We start from the raw sequence: 18,072 nt of genomic DNA, 5'->3' as shown, positions 1-18,072 counted from the left end.
ACCTTCGTTCTCAGGTTGCACAAACCTAAGAATGACAGACAAGCACTGCATTCAGAGCTGAGCTAATACCTAGGGAGATGCGTCAGAAACTTGGGACTCAGTCCCCCAGGCCAGATCATGTATAGGCTGGCTTTCTAGGTAGAGAAGGGATAATAGAATTTGCAGAGACAGGAACTCGGAGTCCTCCGGTCCCGCAGACCTCGACTCCAGCCCGCAACCCCAGCAGGTTTCTGTGCAAAAACCTTTTGAACTGAATGCACACACTGTCCTCTAACAATGCAAACGTGACAGCTGCCTATTGAATAATCGTTCCGCCTCCGTTTCGAGCAGTTCGTGCGTGCCACAGAGGCATCTTCTGCGCTATAGTTATGCAACCTCACTCGCAGCGGGAGTTATTTCCTGTGCTTCTGGCTGCGCCAGATTCTTGTAACACGCCTACCCAGGGCTTCAATGGGAGTCGTTCTCCATTAACAACCAGTCTAGCTTTCAGAGATGAATGCCCCGCGCAGCATACCCCTTGCGCAGTAAGAATCCAAGATATTAAAACTCTTTCTCTTCTCGCTGTCTCTCTCTCATGCACACACACTCCGGGCATGCAGCTCGGAGACTGCAGCAGTGCAACCAGAGGGACAGCAGGCGGAGCTCTCTTTGTACAGTCCCTCTCTCCAACCCCCACCAACTAAAGATGAACTCCTGCCAGTTCCATTCTTTGCAAGGAAAACACACACACACACACAAACGCATAGCAGAAGAGAGCGGCCTCCAGTTTCCTCCTGGAGCACACTGTCACTCTAGCTTTTCTGTTCAAACCACCAGGATATTTGAAAGCAAGTGACGGGGAGCAGCGCGCCGCAACAATGCAACCTCCGGAGCGGCTCCCCGTGCAGCTCCCACCCCCGCCCCCTTTCGCGGCGTGCCAAGAGTTTGGAGCGCGCGCACGCACACGAGCACGGTGCCTGCGTATCCCTCCGCCTCCCTCCTCCTCTCCCCGCTCGGAGGCTCGACAACGATTTGGGAAATGAAGGGAGGAGGGAACTACTTTCCTGAAACTTGCTATGCTGCACACGACTTCGAGTTGCAGTGATTCGCCCGGAGGTCGCAGCTTTTCGTCCTCCTACCTACACACCCTCTCAGGCCGGGCACTCCGCGCGGCAACCCCGCCCCGTACCCGCTCTGGCCCTCCGGGAAGCCGGCGGCCTGCAGAAATCGCCAGGGACTACTTCGCCTCCTTCTCCCGCGGGCGCCCCCGGTTCGGGCAGCGGCGGCGGCGGAAGGAGCGGGCGGCGTGAGCGCTTCCGCCGCCCCCCTCGCGGCTCCCCTCTGGCGAGCGTGAGGAGCTGGCCCGCGGAGCTGCTGGTGGGCACCGTCTGGTGGGGGACCCGCGGCCGGTCTCCTCGCTCTCCCGCCTCTTCTCGGGACCCTGCCCCTCGAGCGTGCTGCTCTTCTCCGACCCGGGTGAAGACGATACGTTCGCCCGCCCCTGCCTCACACGCGCCCCGCCGCCCCCTCCTCCCCCTTCTGGAGTCGTCCTGGCCGGAGCGTGTCTGGAGGAATCCGCCGCCGTGAGGCCCCTCGCCCGCTTCTGCTCGTCCGGAAGGACCGGCCCGGTCGCCGCCCGGGGCTGAGCGGGCAGCCGGCGGCGAGGCGGGAGATGGTGGGGTGGGCTCCGGCAGGACCGCGTCGCCGCCGCCCGGAGCCTGGGCTCGGCACCCCCCCGCCGGCCCCCACCAAGCGGATCCTTGCTTCCTCCTCGCCGCATCCCTGAGGGAAGCGCCGCCTCTGCTCCTGGGTTCTCAGCCCGCCTGCCTGCTCCTTGCTGGCCGGACCCCGCCGCGCTCCACCAGTGGCCGGAGGAGCCGGTCTCCAGTCAACCTTCGCAGCCCCCCCTTCCTTTTTTGCTTGGCTCCCACCCTCCCCGGCCTCCTCGGATCCTTTGGCTGGACGCTGAGGCGGGGGAAGAGGCTGGGGTCGCCACGGTGGAGGTTGTCGCCGCCACCCCCCTGCGGGGGTGGCCGGGGTTCCCGGCTGGGGGGGCACCGTTCCGGGTGAGGCATCCACCATGGTGAGGCCCCTGAGCCGCTGCCCCCGCGCCCCCCCGGCCGCCGCTGCCTCCTGCCCCTCAGTGCTGCTGCTGCTCCTCTGCCTGCTGTTGCTCCTCCATCTCCAGATCGGATCGCGGTGAGGGAAAGATGAGCGAGGAGACGGCGACTTCTGACAACGAGTAAGCACCTCACTGATCTTGATTACTAACCACCCCCCCCCCCCCCCATTTTTCCTCGACACCTCTCCAGACCTCCTCGGGGAGTTGGGTGCTTGCAACCGTGGAGAGTTTGCGTGCATCTTGTTCTGGAGAAAACATTTGATTTCTTTAGCCATTTTATTTAATGGCAGGACCCCCGGACCCCCACCCCCAGCATTTAGTTGGCTTTCTTGTGGGAGAAGGTATTGAATTTGGGCTGGGATGGCAATTGTTTGTCCATGAGAAGGAATAATATGGATGGATGGAGGAGGGGTAGCAATTATCCCACCCAGTGCCTGGAAGACCTCTGGCCTGTCCTTTTTCACTTTAGCACACCAATCAATACACCTTAAATATCCATTTTGCCTCCTTTATAGCTGTTTTACTTGGAAACTAATGTGTGGGAGCACCTCCTGCATCAAACTGCACTTGAATCTTAATTCGATGAGTCAGTGTTTCTTAAATACCGATTAAGCCTCCCCCCGCCCCTCACCCTTTTTAAACTTGTGACCTGTAAAATTTTTGTAAAAAATGGAGCTAGGGAAGCATTTTTATAATTTCTGTAGCGTTGGGGACACCTGGAGTGTGGGCGATGTTGAACTATTCTATTTTGCTTTGCGAACGCTGGACTTATCTTTATGAGGAGCATAGGAAAATTTTGAAAGCTAAATTTTATCTTTCAGCTACATTGAAACACACCGTTCACGTCGATTTAACAGTGTTTACATTGCTGAACATGTTGATGACTTCATTCATTAACTTGTAGAGCATCTCGGCTTAAGTTTTTGTTTATTTGGGCTGTCCTTATGTTTTCCAAGCAAAATACTTTGCCTATTAAATATTTTGCTGTAACATAACGGCTGCCTGGAGGAATAATGAGGCTGCAACAGTTTTCTGTTGAGACGGAACTTAATTCCATGCGAATATTAGTGTCCGTTTTCTTGTTATTAAATTCCAAGTTTTGTTTATCTTCGGAGGGTTGGAAAGAGTTAAGTGAGTTAGGACTAGTCCTAGGACGCATTCCTTTAAGTAAAGAGCATTCCTCGAGTCACACCTTTCTGAGAGCTTTAAAGTCCAAAGCCTAGGCTTGTTTAACATAAAATAGCTTGAGAAATGCCGGGCAGCGTCCACCCTCCACCCCCACCCCCCGCCCCACGACACGCTCCTCTGACGAGCGGGGTGTGGGAGAAGGTGGATTGCTGCAGTGTCAGTGCAGTCTAGAAGCAGAAGTGGCCGCCATGTTCTCTCTCTTTTTGTGAATCGCCCTCATTTGCATAGCACACTTTTCATTCATAAAAAAATAATTAAACATCCATCACCTTGGACATCTTGAAAGGATTTCCCAGGAAGAAATTCGAAGCTCAACTGCCAGTCTTCATGTAAAGTTTTGAGGTCAGAAAGTAAGGAGCAATCGAAGTTATAGGTTAAATTCAAAAATATACGCCCACACAAACAACTACCCCTGTTCTCAGAATGTTGACACAGTTATGTGGGAAATATCAGTTCGGGGAGGTTCTGGGATCACGTGATCGCCTCCATTCATAAAATACCTGGCTGGCCATTCACAGTGCTGTACACTGTCTCACAGCCTTCCGCAGATTAGACCTAGTTTGAGAGAGATCAAGACGTATCTCAGATAACGCTTAGTTAGGAGAAAAACTGCTAAAACCCGTGAACAGAATGACGGTACTTTTTGCTGATAACCTTCTTTTAAGAAAGTAGCCTGGATCAAAATGTCAGGTTCTATTTTGGGGATGGGAGAGGACTAATTACCATATTTAAAGTAAAATATTGAATACCTCCTTTTATGGATGCAGCTAATAGAAACGCTAATATGGAAATGTGAATTGACACACGTGTAAAATACAGTTTTTAAGTGGACTCTTGTAATACTTACCATGGACAAATTGAGAGTACAAGTTTTTTGTTGTGATTATTCAGTGAATGATAATTTTTTACACTAAAAATGAATAAATATTCCCGGTGGTTTAATCTCAAACATTTTGATATTTGAAGCACCTAATGACAATATTTATTAATGATAAAATTGCCTTTAAAATAATTAATGTACTTAGTATGGGACAATTTGGAAATTATCTCACTCAGACTTCAGAATTCTGTTTTCACTAATTTATCCTGGTTTGTTGTTAAATTTTTTCCTGATAGGGGCTTTGTTATGTTAATTTTGATAGGTCGAGAATAATATGTTTTAACATACAATTTTTGCCATGAGATGTTAACTCTTCGTGGGGACAAACTCTTGTGGGTTTTACTTTTATTTTTTTGTTTAGAAAGTGATGTGTTCATCTGATAATCAGTTTTATTAGAGCCTGCATTGTTTGTGCAATAGGTAAACCAGAAAGAGTGAACTTTTTTGGAATGTAGACATTATCCTGATAATTTAGGTATCTGCTCTTTAATATATAATGTTTTCAAATGGAAATTCCTTAATTATAATTACATGTATTAGGAAGAAACAAATGTTATGGTAGATGTCCTTAAAGCCTTAGCATAGTTTAAAACTGCCCTAATATATGGCTTTTATTGGAGCCTTATGTGTATTTTTTCCTTTTTCTTTTCTCTCTTTTTTTAAAATCCATAATCAATAGGTAATTAGAGACTGTTCTTAACACTTGTATGTTTTTCACGTGATTTTGACTTTTAAAAAGAGTGCAAATTACCAGTCTTAGAAAACCATTAACCTTTTCTAGATAGCCATTGTGGTAAAATCAAGTAAGGCTTTTAGAGGCCTCATTTTGAAACCCTCTAGTACATGCTTATTTGAAATTAGAGTTATGTGTAGAGAGAGAAATAGTTCTCAGAGGTTGATTGTGGGTATATATTTAATTAAGTAATATATTTAAACTAAGTAAGTAATTCTGTAAGTCTGTAACACTTCGTCTTATACAATGCCAGACTTGGGGAGGGTTGGTGAAAGTCTGCTTTTCTTCCCCAGCCTTCAGTAGGAACTGTAAGTGCGTTAAAAGTGTTATTAAAAACAACAAAAAAACAAAACCCTCCATGCAAGAGTGATAGTTTATTTCAAATGATGCACAAACTGGTCTTTAAAGTGAATAAGTAATGTATTTGCATTTCTACCATTCACATAACAGTATTTAAACATTTGATATGTAGTCAAACTCTCCCTTCTCTGTGATGTTGATAATGAATCATGTTCATTTATCTGATTTTTACTATGTGCCAAGAGTAAAAATCTGTGATAAATGCTTTACACATGTATTATGTAATTTATATATACACATGAAGTTTTAGCAGAGTTGCATAGTAGGGTACTGTCATACCTTAATATATGTGAATATTTTCTGGTATCATTAAATATTTCCTAAAACATAATTCTTAACACCTGCATTGTGTTCAGTGTATAACATATTTTAATTGATCTACTATTTTTCTGTTATTTCTGAACAGTGATGCGTTTGATCCTAAGTTGTGTCTTCATCCAAATCTTTTTCTCCTTGAAATAGTCTAGAGATTGAATAAAATACACAAATTTTAAGTTGTCTTACTCTTTCTGCTAAATTGCTCTCTAGAAAAGAAGACTCAGGTGTGAGAGTGCTTATGCCTTTTTCTCTTTGAAAAAAAATTTTTGCCCACTTTGAAGGTGGAAATGAGATTGTATTCCTATTTTTTAAATGTCTGGATAATAAAATAAAATTGATTTTTTAGAAAACAGAAAACTTGTTAGTTGGTTGTGGGGCAACTGCACTGTTTTTAAACATAAGGAGAATTAAGATGATCATATAAAAGGCATTTACTAATAATTTATGTAACTCTCACCAACTTTTATGCGGGGCTTCCCTAGTGGCTCAGATGGTAAAGAATCTGCCTGCAATGTGGGAGACCCAGGTTCCATCCCTGGGTTGGAAAGATCCTCTGGAGAAAGGCATGGCAACCCACTTCAGTATTCTTGCCTGGAGAATTCCATGAATGGAGGAGCCTGGTGGGCTGCTCTCTTTGGGGTCACAAAGAGTCAGACGCGACTATAATGTAAAGAATGTTGGACTTGGATTTGGGAGTTGAGTTTCTGTCCTAACTGTACCTAATTTATTCTCTGATTCTGGGCAAGTGACAGCCTTTGGGGTACTCAGTTTGCTAACTTGTAAATCAAGGAATTTGAACTAATCATCATTATGAGCTCTTCTTGTTCTAAATTATCCTAAAGTAATACAGTGATAGACACACTGTAAGTCTTAGACTTAATACATAGTAATATATGTATTTTTTAATTGGTCAGTTTGATTAGATTGTTGATTTTGATATGTTTAAGCAAATGAAAAACTTCAGTAGATCTCATAGGATGATGAAGTAGAAGCATGAATTTTGAAGAACCAAGATACATTTGGAAACCATTGGTGCATTCCTAATCTCTAAAGGCTTCCTCATTTTGAGCTTAAATTAATAGCCGTGTGTCTTTGATAATTATAATATTCATTACAGATAGAAAACTTTTTTTTCCCCCCCAATAAATATGGTCTTTAGATGAATAAGTGAATAAAAGGCTTTTGGGGTAGGTCTTAAGAGGAATATATTAAGATACCAGCTCTCATGCTTTACTTCCTGGCCTAGACGTGTCAAAAGTCAGTCTTTTCATTTGGTTATTCACACAAATGTTAATCTAACACTAGAGGATAATTTCACATTTATTCAGTGTAAGAAATTAACTCAGATAATGAATTGTTTTGTTCTTTTAAGTTTAATTTGCTGTTTATTTCAAGTTTTGTGTGATAGCGTTATCTCATTTTCGAGTCTAGAACCAAAGTCTTAACAGACCCATAAGGTGTTGTTTTTGTGGCACGCAGAATGGTTTGTAATGGGAAGGAAAGAAAATTGTTGGTATATTTTTGTTTAAACATAGTTCATTATTTTTGCTAAAACATAGTTAATGAGTACTGGATCTCAGACTGAGGTGGTAATTGATTTAGACATAAGGGCTTAGAACTCAGAGTGCTTTTACGAATCTGTAGCTGAAATGTGTCTGCATTCATAATTGAAAATACCAGCAACCATAGCAGGGTTAGAGGTACTTGTGACAGCAACTATGTTAGCTTCACAAGGCTGGTCTAACAAAGTACTGCATGTGTCTTATGGCCATCTTCTCATAAGGACACTAGTCATAATGGATTAGGAGCCCACTCAACTCCACTATGACTGTCTCTTAATTAATTACATCTGTGGTGACCTTCTTTCCAAATAAGGTCACTTTCTGTGGTACTGCTGTTAGGAGCTAACATCTTTTTGGAGAGATTCAGTTCAATGCATAACACCAATAGACTCATATTTTTTCCCCATACAGTACATTTCCTGTTTAGTTGTTTCAGATATCTTGAAATAGCACTTACTACCATCACTAGTTTGAAATTATTACAGTTATTAAGCCATTGGTAGAGCTTGTATTTTAATATGTTAATACAGGAACATTACTACTCTACCAAAATTAAAAATATTTTAGTATATGTGCTGCCGAAGCAAGCACCAAAATTTAAAATAGTTTGATAATTATTTCAATATAATTGATTTATTTTGTAATCTTACATATTTTGTTTAAAGTCTTTAATATTCTGAGAAAGGGGGCCATTGACTTCGCTAGAACTGCCAAAGAGGTCCATGGCGCAAAAGGTTAAATCTTCCTGCTATGACTGAGGTCCTAAAGACTGAACCCAAAGATAGAGATACAAAATAGGAAGGTTAAGAAATGTGAATGATAAGATGAACCAGTCCAAGATGCAGCTAACAGTTCTAAAAGAAGAAATAATGGGGGAAATACTGAGAGATACTGGCAGAGAATTTTCAAAAAGTAGCAAATTAAACACAATTCAGTGAACTAAAAACAACAAAGCCTCACAGTCAAACTGGATTTATTGTGAGATTGCAAGAATGTCAACATGAGAAAATCAATATAGTTTGTCACATTTGAAGAATAAGGAAAAGAAATGATACAATCTTAAATGCCGGATTGTCATTTGGTCTCTGCTTATAGTATGGAAGTGAATGTCCATACTTCATAGATTTATGATATAAATGTTCATAAATATGGATTTATATTATTTTTCTGCTCTAGAATTTTACTTTTTCTGATTAAAATGAGTATTGTATTTGATCAACTTTTTAGGATTGCTTTTAGTTCAAGAATCCTGAGTGACTTTCTTTGTACTTTGGAAATCCACATTTAATAGATCATCCATGTTGCTTGTAAATGTAGGATTGGACAGTAGAAATTACCTAGCATATGAAATTTTAAAATTACTTTGGAAGGCATTTTCTTTCTATATTTAGAGTGTGAAGAATAAGCATTTCTAAATTTAAGAGTAATTGGAAATTATATTTTAATATCAGTTTTATCGTTTTATTTCTAAATGTTATCTGTGAAACAGGTATTATAGTTTCGATAAAGGCCATTATGACTTGGAATGCAGAATTTAATCGTCTGTTGGTAGTATATAATGATACTATACTTATGATTAGACACATTTTGTTTGTCTCTTCACTTGGTTAGAGATTACTTTCACAAATAAGCAGTATTTGTTAATGTTTTAGTATCCAGTAGTTGGATTACCAAACTTTAGATGGAATTTGGTGAACTTTGACTTTTTTGATGCTACTTTTTCAAAGTTATAACTTTTACCACGTCAGAATGTTAATGATTAACTTTGGCATAAAATCACCAAACTACTTTCACTGTTCTGTTGTGAATTACACTGATATTTTGAGATTGGAATTCGGGGTCAGTTCTGGGTTTGTCCCTTTAATAATATGTAAAAGCATTTCAGAATTTTAGTTGCTGAGTTATATATATGGATACAAAGATAAGTAAAACCTGATAACTGCTTTCACTATCCAGCAAGGAAACTAGATCCCTCTGAAATGTGCTGAGTGTTCTGGTTATGAAGTCTTCAAGGCTTAAGAAGAAAGCAATTTTACCTTTGGTGAACTGCAGAGTGGAAGTTGTGTGTGAAGGAGGCCTTCAGAAAAGAGATGGTATTTAGGAGTCAGCCAGAGATGAGGGCAATGGGAAGAGGAGGGGCGTTCCAAGAAGAGAGGCTTGGTGGGGGGTGGGGGGTGACTGAAAAACAAGCATAGAAGATATTTCAGTAATCTGAAACTGAACTACAATATCTGCAAAGTATACCTGTAGTTGAAGCCAGTGAAAAATTGCCCAAGGATAATGTTAAATAGTAATAGAAAATGAATAGTGAGAATCAGGAGTGTTTTTAAGGGAGAGGGAGAAGGGACAATAAAAGACAGAGAAGTCTTGAGAGGTAGGAGAGAAATTAGACAAAATGGGAAGTGATGAATGGAGACAGCAAAAAGTAAGAATACATAAATTTAGGGGGAAGTTTGGAGTTGAGATTATTTATTGAATGAGGTGATGTTGATAATGGAGAGGAGGAAAACAAAAAATAAGGAAAGGTGGTTAATTGGGAGAGCCCGGCCCAGGAAAGAGGAGTCTTGCAAACTGTTTTATTGCTTGGGTCAGATACTGTGCTAGATTTAATCCTTCTAATGACCATGTGAACTAAGTATTATCCATAGTTTACAATTGAGATAACCAAGACTTAAAAGAGGTTTAGTAACTTACTTGTAGCCACGCAAGGGAGTGAGTGGTAGAACTGAAATTCAAATTGCACTATATTTATACCACACTGTACCTCATATCGGAGAAGGCAGTGGCACCCCACTCCAGTACTCTTGCCTGGAAAATCCCATGGATGGAAAAGCCTGGTGGGCCAAAGTCCATGGGGTCGCTATGAGTTGGACACAGCTGAGCGACTTCACTTTCACGCATTGGAGAAGGAAATGGCAACCCACTTCAGTGTTCTTGCCTGGAGAATCCCAGGGACAGGGGAGCCTGGTGGGCTGCCGTCTATGGGGTCACACAGAGTCGGACACGACTGAAGCGACTTAGCAGCAGCAGTACCTCATATATTTCATGGCCAGACTAGATTTTGAAGAAAAAAAAATAAGCTCGAAGTGATAGGTAGACAAGTAGAAGTGATAAATGTCTTGAGAGACTGTAAGTTTTGATAAAGTTAAAGAACCGGTAGAGCGCAAGTAGGGAAATCAAAAGATAGATTTTGATCAAAGAACACAGACTCCAGAGTGGTAACATGATGGAAGATTAAAGTAGAAACAGGTTGTTGGAGTAGAGGAACCAGGATTTGTTGGGATATTTTAAAAGTTCACCAGTATGGCTGTTCAGTTTCCTGGGTTGGTATCAGAAGTTGAGGTGGAGAGGAATCCTGAGCCAGGGCCATTGTATTTAATTAGTGTGTGGGATGAGCTGCTTAAAATGGGAGTATGAATATTGACATCTGCCACTGCAATTTTAAGAAACAGGAGTAAGGGTTTTGGAATTGGAAATTGAAAAGGAGGGTGTCATAGAGGATAAGAAAAGGGAAGGGCTCATCCTAGAGGAGTTGGGAGTATTAGAAATGATAGGATCTCATGTAATAATGGTGTTGGGAATTAGGAAATAGAAAAGAAGCTTAGACATGTGAGTGAATTACCCAGAGTTGGAACTTACCATGAAGTTAAAGATTTTTCTGAGACTGACCAAAATGTTGACTGATACTGTAGGGCTTTATCCAAATAAATTATATTGTCTTTGACAGAACATTTTGTATTTTGGGGATACTTTAATCCTAATGTGGTTAGAAAGATTTTTTTGAAACAAAATTCACTAAATTTCTATAATTGACTTGGTATTCATAATTAACACAATCCTGTGGTTACTCCTGACTGTCCCATTAAGACTTTGGCAAATCATGTAACCTGCCTTTGTGCTTGATTTTCCATCTGTAAAACCAGGATAACATGTCCCTACTTCAGAGGGATGTTAAAAGATAAAACATAACCTTCCCTCCTCCCTCCATAACATTTTTTGATTAGAGATAAGAGAATATTAAAAAGAACTTTCAGTTCTTGAGAAGAAAGGTACTATGTTCATGAAATCAGTACACATTTTCATTTAGCCTGAAGGTAGGGTTACTTTTTGAAAAGGATTATGGACCTGATGGAAAAATTGTATTTGAGTTTAAATGTTAAAAAGCTGCTTTTCAGAAAAACTTAAAATTTAAACATTCCAACATGCAAAAAATAATATAAATCTCTATTGTGTATATTTTTTAAAACAATTTTAGTATCTGAGCACATTTTGGAAATACATATAAGTAGGTTTGATATCTCTCCATCACAATTGGCTTCCTTGATAGCTTAGTTGGTAAAGAATCTGCCTGCAGTGTAGGAGACCTGGGTTTGATTCCTGGGTCGGGAAGATCCACTGGAGAAGGGATAGGCTACCCACTCCAGTATCCTTCGGCCCTTGTGGCTCAGCTGGTAAAGAACATGGCCTGAAATGTGGGAGACCTGGGTTCGATCCCTGGGTTGGGAAGATCCCCTGGAGAAGAGAAAGACTACCCTCTCCAGTACTCTGAACTGGAGAATTCCATGGACTATAGTCCCGTGTGGTCATGAAGAGTTGGATATGACTGAAAAGCTTTCACTTTCATCAAAATTAGCTAATTTCAGTGGGAAAAAGCCATCATTTGCAGAGTTGAATGAAGGAACTTTCAAATTATATGGAGGGGGAAAGAAACTACTTTCATGGGAGATGGGAGGAGGAGTATTTTTTTCAGGTTATTAAAGATTTAGATTTTTAATTTTTTGCCTGTGTAATCAACTAGGAACTCATAATAGGTGACATGAGCTAGATCTAGGTAGAAGTTTATTGCTGTGGTTTACTGCTGACTTTGATTTGGACAGCTAAAGGTCTGTAAGCTTAGGTTTAGTTCATTTTATAATCATCAACAACTAAAGCAAAAATTTGTTTATATTTTGATTTAACCTGATGTTTAACATTATTATTCTGATACTGTGTCATTTGTTATTTAAAAAATAATAGCCTTAGGTATGTAATTACTAAAACTTGGTTTAGGAATGAGTTTGAAGTTATCTGTGAATCAAAGTCCTAAATGAACATAAATTAGGAGCTTAAAAATATGATGAAAAATGTGTATGCTTTTTCTCTTGAGAGTTATTTTATTTGATCCAAAAAACTTAATCAACTCAGTAAGAGTTAAAAAAATACAACAAGTAACTTTAGTAAGTAGTCTATCAAATTAAGATATTTTTTCAACTCTGTATTATAATTTTTTCAAAAAAGAAGGGGAGAGAAGTAGATGAATGAGTGGACAGGCTGGCCTCTCTTTAATCATATGAGTTTTCCTTTGCAGTTTTTCCTCATCTTGATACTTCTGGAGAGAGCAAACTTAGCTTCTAAGTTTTATCAGTTCAGCTCAGTCATGTCCAACTCTTCGTGACCTCATGGACTGTAGCACACCAGGCTTCCCTGCCCATCACCAGCTCCTGGAGCTTGCTCAAATTCTTGTCTGTCGAGTCGATGATGCCATCCAACCATCTCATCCTCTGTCATCCCCTTCTCCTCCTGCCTTCAGTCTTTCCCAATATCAGGGTCTTTTCTAATGAGTCAGTTCTTTGCATCAGGTGGCCAAAGTATCGGAGTTTCAGCTTCAGCATCAGTCCTTCCAAAGAATATTCAGGACTGATTTCCTTCAGGATTGACTGGTTTGATCTCCTTGCAGTCCAAAGGATTCTGAAGAGTTTTCTCCAACACCACAGTTCAAAAGCATCAATTCTTCAGCGCTCAGCTTTCTTTATGGTCCAATCATATCCATACATGACCTCTGGAAAAACCATAGCTTTGACTCGATGGACCTTTGTTGGCAAAGTATGTCTCTGCTTTTTAATATGCTGCCTAGGTTGGTCATAGCTTTTATTTCAAGGAGCAGTTGTCTTTTAATTTCATGATTGTAGTCACCATCTGCAATGATTTTGGAGCCCAAGAAAATAAAGCCTGTCCCTGTTTTTTGATTCCCGCCCCCCCCATCTCTTCGCCATGATCTTAGTGTTTTGAATGTTGAGTTTTAAGTTATATAGGTCCTGTTGAGTCTGAATCTATACTGTGTACTCGGTCCCAGCATACATCATACAAAAATAGTTTGACTTAAATAATTACTGGCTAATGTCTAGTCATTTTTGCATTTTACACTATTTCAACTAGGTCTTTAGTAGGAAGAAAACTGAGTTGAATCCTTTTAACTGACTTCTGACGTCTGAATGTCCCCACCAAACTTGTATGTTGAATTCCTAACCCCCAGAGACAATGGTATAATGGTGTGGGGCCTTTAGAGGGTGCCTAAATCATGAGGATGGAGGTTCCACAGAGTCCCTTGCACCATGTGAAAAGTCCCTAGCTGTGAACCAGGAAGAAGGCCTTTATCCAACCATGCTGGCATCTCGATCTTGAACTTCTCAGCCTCCCGAGTTGTGAAAAATAAATTTCTGTTAGCTACCTGCCTCCATTCTGTTGTATTTTGTTATTGCAAGCTGATGGACTAAGACACTGACTTTGTTTTGGGGAGGACAAGGAAAAAAACAAAATCAAAAGTCAGCATAGTTTTCAGTTGCTTCTAGTCCCATACAAATATGTTTTTATTTGTTTTAATAGTGTATATATGAATATTATTTATTTTCATCAAATATACTTAATTTCTATACTTATACATGGCTTTTTTAGTAATCATTATTTTAGCATTTATAATAGTTCATCAAGTTGTACCATAAGTTTACATAGGTATTTTCTTGTTAGTGAATATTTTGGTACCCAGCTCTTGGCTTATCAATAAAATTGTAATGAGCATCTTTTTTGCATACATTTGTTTTTTTTCTGTTCAATTAATTTCTTAGGATGCATTTACGGGAGTGAAATACTTAATGTCCAAGAACATAAGTGGCCTTTAAAAAAATTCTAATTATGAAGTGTTGCTTCCAAACAATTGTATTTTTTGCCTGTCGTGGATTATTTATAAATGCATTCTCATATTTCTTAGATTTCATTTTTATTCTTTAGTACCTTGTGGGTTTTTTACATAGCTCCCAATATGTAATTAAGTGACAGCTAATGTTTGAATGACTACCAGTATTGTCTTAAAATCATTTGATAGATTTAGTCTTGATAACAGCTACTTGAAATGTTATTGCTATTATTACCTGCAGTTACAAAGGTGAGAAAACTGGGACTTAGGAAAGTTGAATAGCTGGTGAAGACTCCAAGGCCCATGCCCTAAAACAATAGCTTTTAAACTCTTGACTGTAACAGTAACAAATACTTTATACTTTTTAACAAAGTGTGCATACATACATACATGCATTCATACACACACATACAAAACCTTCTATAAAACAACTTGGACTTACTTATGACACAAGCTGATTTCTGTATTCTATAGATTAGAATTATAGAATATTTTATCTATTCTGTGTAAAAATAATGCTGCTTAAGACACTTGTAGTTAAAAGTTCCAGGTTCTGAACTACAGTGCAATTTATGGAATATTGTCCTTTAAGGATGTGTTCTCTTATTGGTACTAAAGATTTACATTTGTGTTCAGCTTATTATTTCATGAAAATAGATAATATGAAAAGGTATAGGATTCTCAGGGCAGTACATTTCAGGGTTGAGTTGTGAGGCATTGTAGGGGAATTGAGGTTTGAATCACTAAAGCTAGGTTATAGATAATAAGTGTTACATCATTGCATCTCAGATTTCTTTAACTGAAGTGCCCCGAATTTATCATTCCTGAATTTAGGAATGTATCCCAAAGCAGCTTGTAAAAAGTATATAATTATTTTGAAATCTGATAAACAATTTCAAAGATATTAAGAATATTGCATTTTAGTCAATAATTGAGTTGTGTTTTCAATATGAAATGAAATGTTTTTAATCATTTATATTAGGAAAAAAGGAAAACTTTTAACTGTGAAGTCTTTGTGTATTTATATCCTATGGCATTATATGCCTCTAACTTGTGTGGCACATTTCTGGGAGGAAGTGTACTATGGTTAGAGGCAGTATTTAGGGTACATTAGGGTGTTCCTCAAGGGCAAGTCATGATTGTGCACTGTAATTACAGCAGCTGCCATTTTCAAACAAAAAGTAAGAACGTAAAAATACAGCAAAGATTAATAGAAACTTTTTGAAGTACAAAGAGAATGCAATCACATTGTAGGAAACTTGGAACGTAGCAGGAAATTACCCATAGAAGAAGTTTTCTTCTTTGCACTCATGTTAAATGGCTCAGAGGTTAAAGCGTCCGCCTCCAATGCGGGAGATCCGGATTTGATCCCTGGGTTGGGAAGATCCCCTGGAGAAGGAAATGGTAACCCACTCCAGTACTCTTGCCTGGAGAATCCCGTGGACGGAGGAGCCTGGTAGGCTACAGTCCACCGGGTCGCAAAGAGTCAGACACGACTGAGCGACTTCACTTTCACTTTCTTTCACTTTAAAAAGTTTTATAAAGGCAAAAAATATATAGAAAGGATTTTAAGTTTAAGATTTGTTTCTCTAAAAATGTCACATAGATCATATGATTTATATAGATAGTTACCTGTATCAGAAAGAACAGAATTATGCCGATTGGCACATTATGAAATCTGGAAATCTATATAGAAAAGAAAAGAAACTCAGATTCTAGTCTCAGTTTTGCCATTTAGAGCAAGTCTTTTAGTGTCTGAGCATCTGTGCTTATGAAGTCAGTACTCTTTTCTTACCCACAAATTACTTTTTGCATGAAAATTATATAAAAGTGGATTTATGTATGTATGAGTTTTGATTTACCAATGAGGGAAAGAAGTGTTTTTTAGATGATCGAGAAAAAAAAATAGAGGTAAGCAGAGAAGGCAGAAAAAGGGAAGGTTTTAGAAGACTTTAGGAAGAAGAGGAAAGCCTAAGAATTAGAATTGAAGTGTCTGGGCCTGTTTGGGGAACTAAATGGTATCGGTACATATAAAGAGTATAGTAAGTTAAAGATTATTTGTTGTTGTTCAGCTGCTAAGTTGTGTCCAACTCTTTGTGACCCCTGTGGACTGTAGCATGCCTGCTTCTGTCTTTTTTAGATTTGGTTTCCACTTTAGGAAACGGGAAAGAGGTTAGTTTAATGTGAGAAGAGATTTTAAATCTTGAAATGTGTTTTATTCTATAAATCATAGGATTTTATTCTAAGATTTATTCTATGCATCATATGAATTTTATCCTGATACATTGTTCCATTTTGGATAATATTAATAGCTGAAGTGTATTAAGTATTTTGCTGTATGTCAAACATGAATTATCTCATTTGACCTTTCATTCCAAAGCAGATTATGATTAACTCTCAATTCTTTTTTTAAAAACCTTTGGTGCACAGAATTAGACTAATGATTATCTTAATTCATACTGTCATCATTGGTCTATGTATGGACCTCTGTAGTCTATTATTTTTACTTTTTTATTTACTTGACAAGTATTCACTCAGTATAATCCAAGAATCGGGACATTGATGATAACTAAAATCTACCTAACATACTGCTGTTATGTTCCTTTGACCTCTTCCTAGAGGTTACTTTATCCCCTGTTGTGTATTTATCATTTGGTTGCTGTTGTTCAGTCACTAAGTTGTCCATGGGGTCGACTTTGCCATCCCACAGACTGTAGCATGCCAGGCTTCTCTGTATTCACTATATCCAGGAGTTTGCCCACATTCATGTCCATTGAGTCGGCAATGCTATCTATCTCATCTTCTGCCACCTGCTTCTCCTTTTGCCTTTAATCCTTCCCAGAATCAGGGTCTTTTCCAGTGAGTCAGCTCTTCACATCAAGTATTGGCCAAAGTATTGGAGTTTGAGCTTTAGCAACAGTCCTTCCAATGAACATTCAGGGTTGATTTCCTTTACCTCCTGTTAAAAAAAACCTTTATCATATATATGTACACCTAACAGTGTCTCGTTATTTTTGAAATCTATAAAGGGAATATGGGCTTCCCTGGTGGCTCAGTGGTAAAGAATCTGCCTGCCAATGCAGGAGACAGGTTCGGTCCCTGGATTGAGAAGATCTGGAAGGAAATGGCAATGCACTCCAGTTTTCTTGCCTGGAAAATCCCATGGACAGAGGAGCCTGACAGCTACAATCCATACGACTGAACAACAACAACAGAAATATACTTATGTATATATCAACTCCTGAACTGATTTTTTTATGCTCAGTAATGTATTAAGATGTCTCCATTCTTTTTGTTATAGTTTTTAATTCATTTGCCCTGCCATATAATACTCCATTGTGTTACATTACCACAATATAGACAGTCTGTTGTCTAAGAATATTTGAGTTATTTTTAGGTATTTGCTATCACAAGTGTTACCACTGTGAACATTTTTGCAATATTCTAATGCATATATGCTAAAGGTTCTCTTTAATGTATTTAGGGTTAAAATAGTTGGATTTAAGTTATGTTGTAAATTTTCAAGTTTACAAGGTAATACAAAACTGTCCCCATGTAGTTCCAGTTTGTACTCCTACTGGCAGTGTGAGAGAATGGGTATAAAAACTGAATTTTTGTAACAGATGATATTTGCTAACATGTTTTTTGCTTACTGTGTGGCAGACAGTGTTCTAAATGCTTAAATGATTAATAAATTTTTAAATTCCCACATCCATCCTATTGGGTACTGTTACATCTGTTTTATAGATGAGGAAACTGAGGCATGAGAGGACTAACCTATTAGTAAATGATAGGATTCAAACTTCGTTAGGTCAGGCTTCAGCGGCCAGCCTCCGAACTGTTGTGATATCTTAGCTTTCCAAATGGCTGTTTATGGGTTCACCTTCTCTTTTCCTTTTCCTCTGTCCCCGTTGGTTTCTTGACCTTTATTTGCTTTTGATAGTGAGTTTTGGTTATTGTTTCCTTATATTATTTTGTGTT

General features: G+C 39.3%; 1 protein-coding gene across 1 annotated transcript in view; it reads left to right on the top strand.

Moving 5' to 3' along the window:
* Positions 1–1,318: 1,318 nt before the first annotated feature.
* SPRED1 (sprouty related EVH1 domain containing 1) overlaps positions 1,319–18,072 on the top strand; it is a 111,639-nt gene continuing 94,885 nt past the window's right edge. The window contains exon 1 of the mRNA XM_043919254.1: positions 1,319–2,221. Coding sequence (XP_043775189.1) covers positions 2,190–2,221 — 32 coding nt within the window. The 5' untranslated portion in view covers positions 1,319–2,189. The remainder of the gene's footprint in view (positions 2,222–18,072) is intronic.

This window comes from Cervus elaphus, chromosome 12 (assembly GCF_910594005.1).
Source record: "Cervus elaphus chromosome 12, mCerEla1.1, whole genome shotgun sequence".
NCBI lineage: Eukaryota > Metazoa > Chordata > Mammalia > Artiodactyla > Cervidae > Cervus > Cervus elaphus.
Note: the sequence above shows the minus strand (reverse complement) of the source record. Positions and strands in the feature narration are given on the sequence as shown.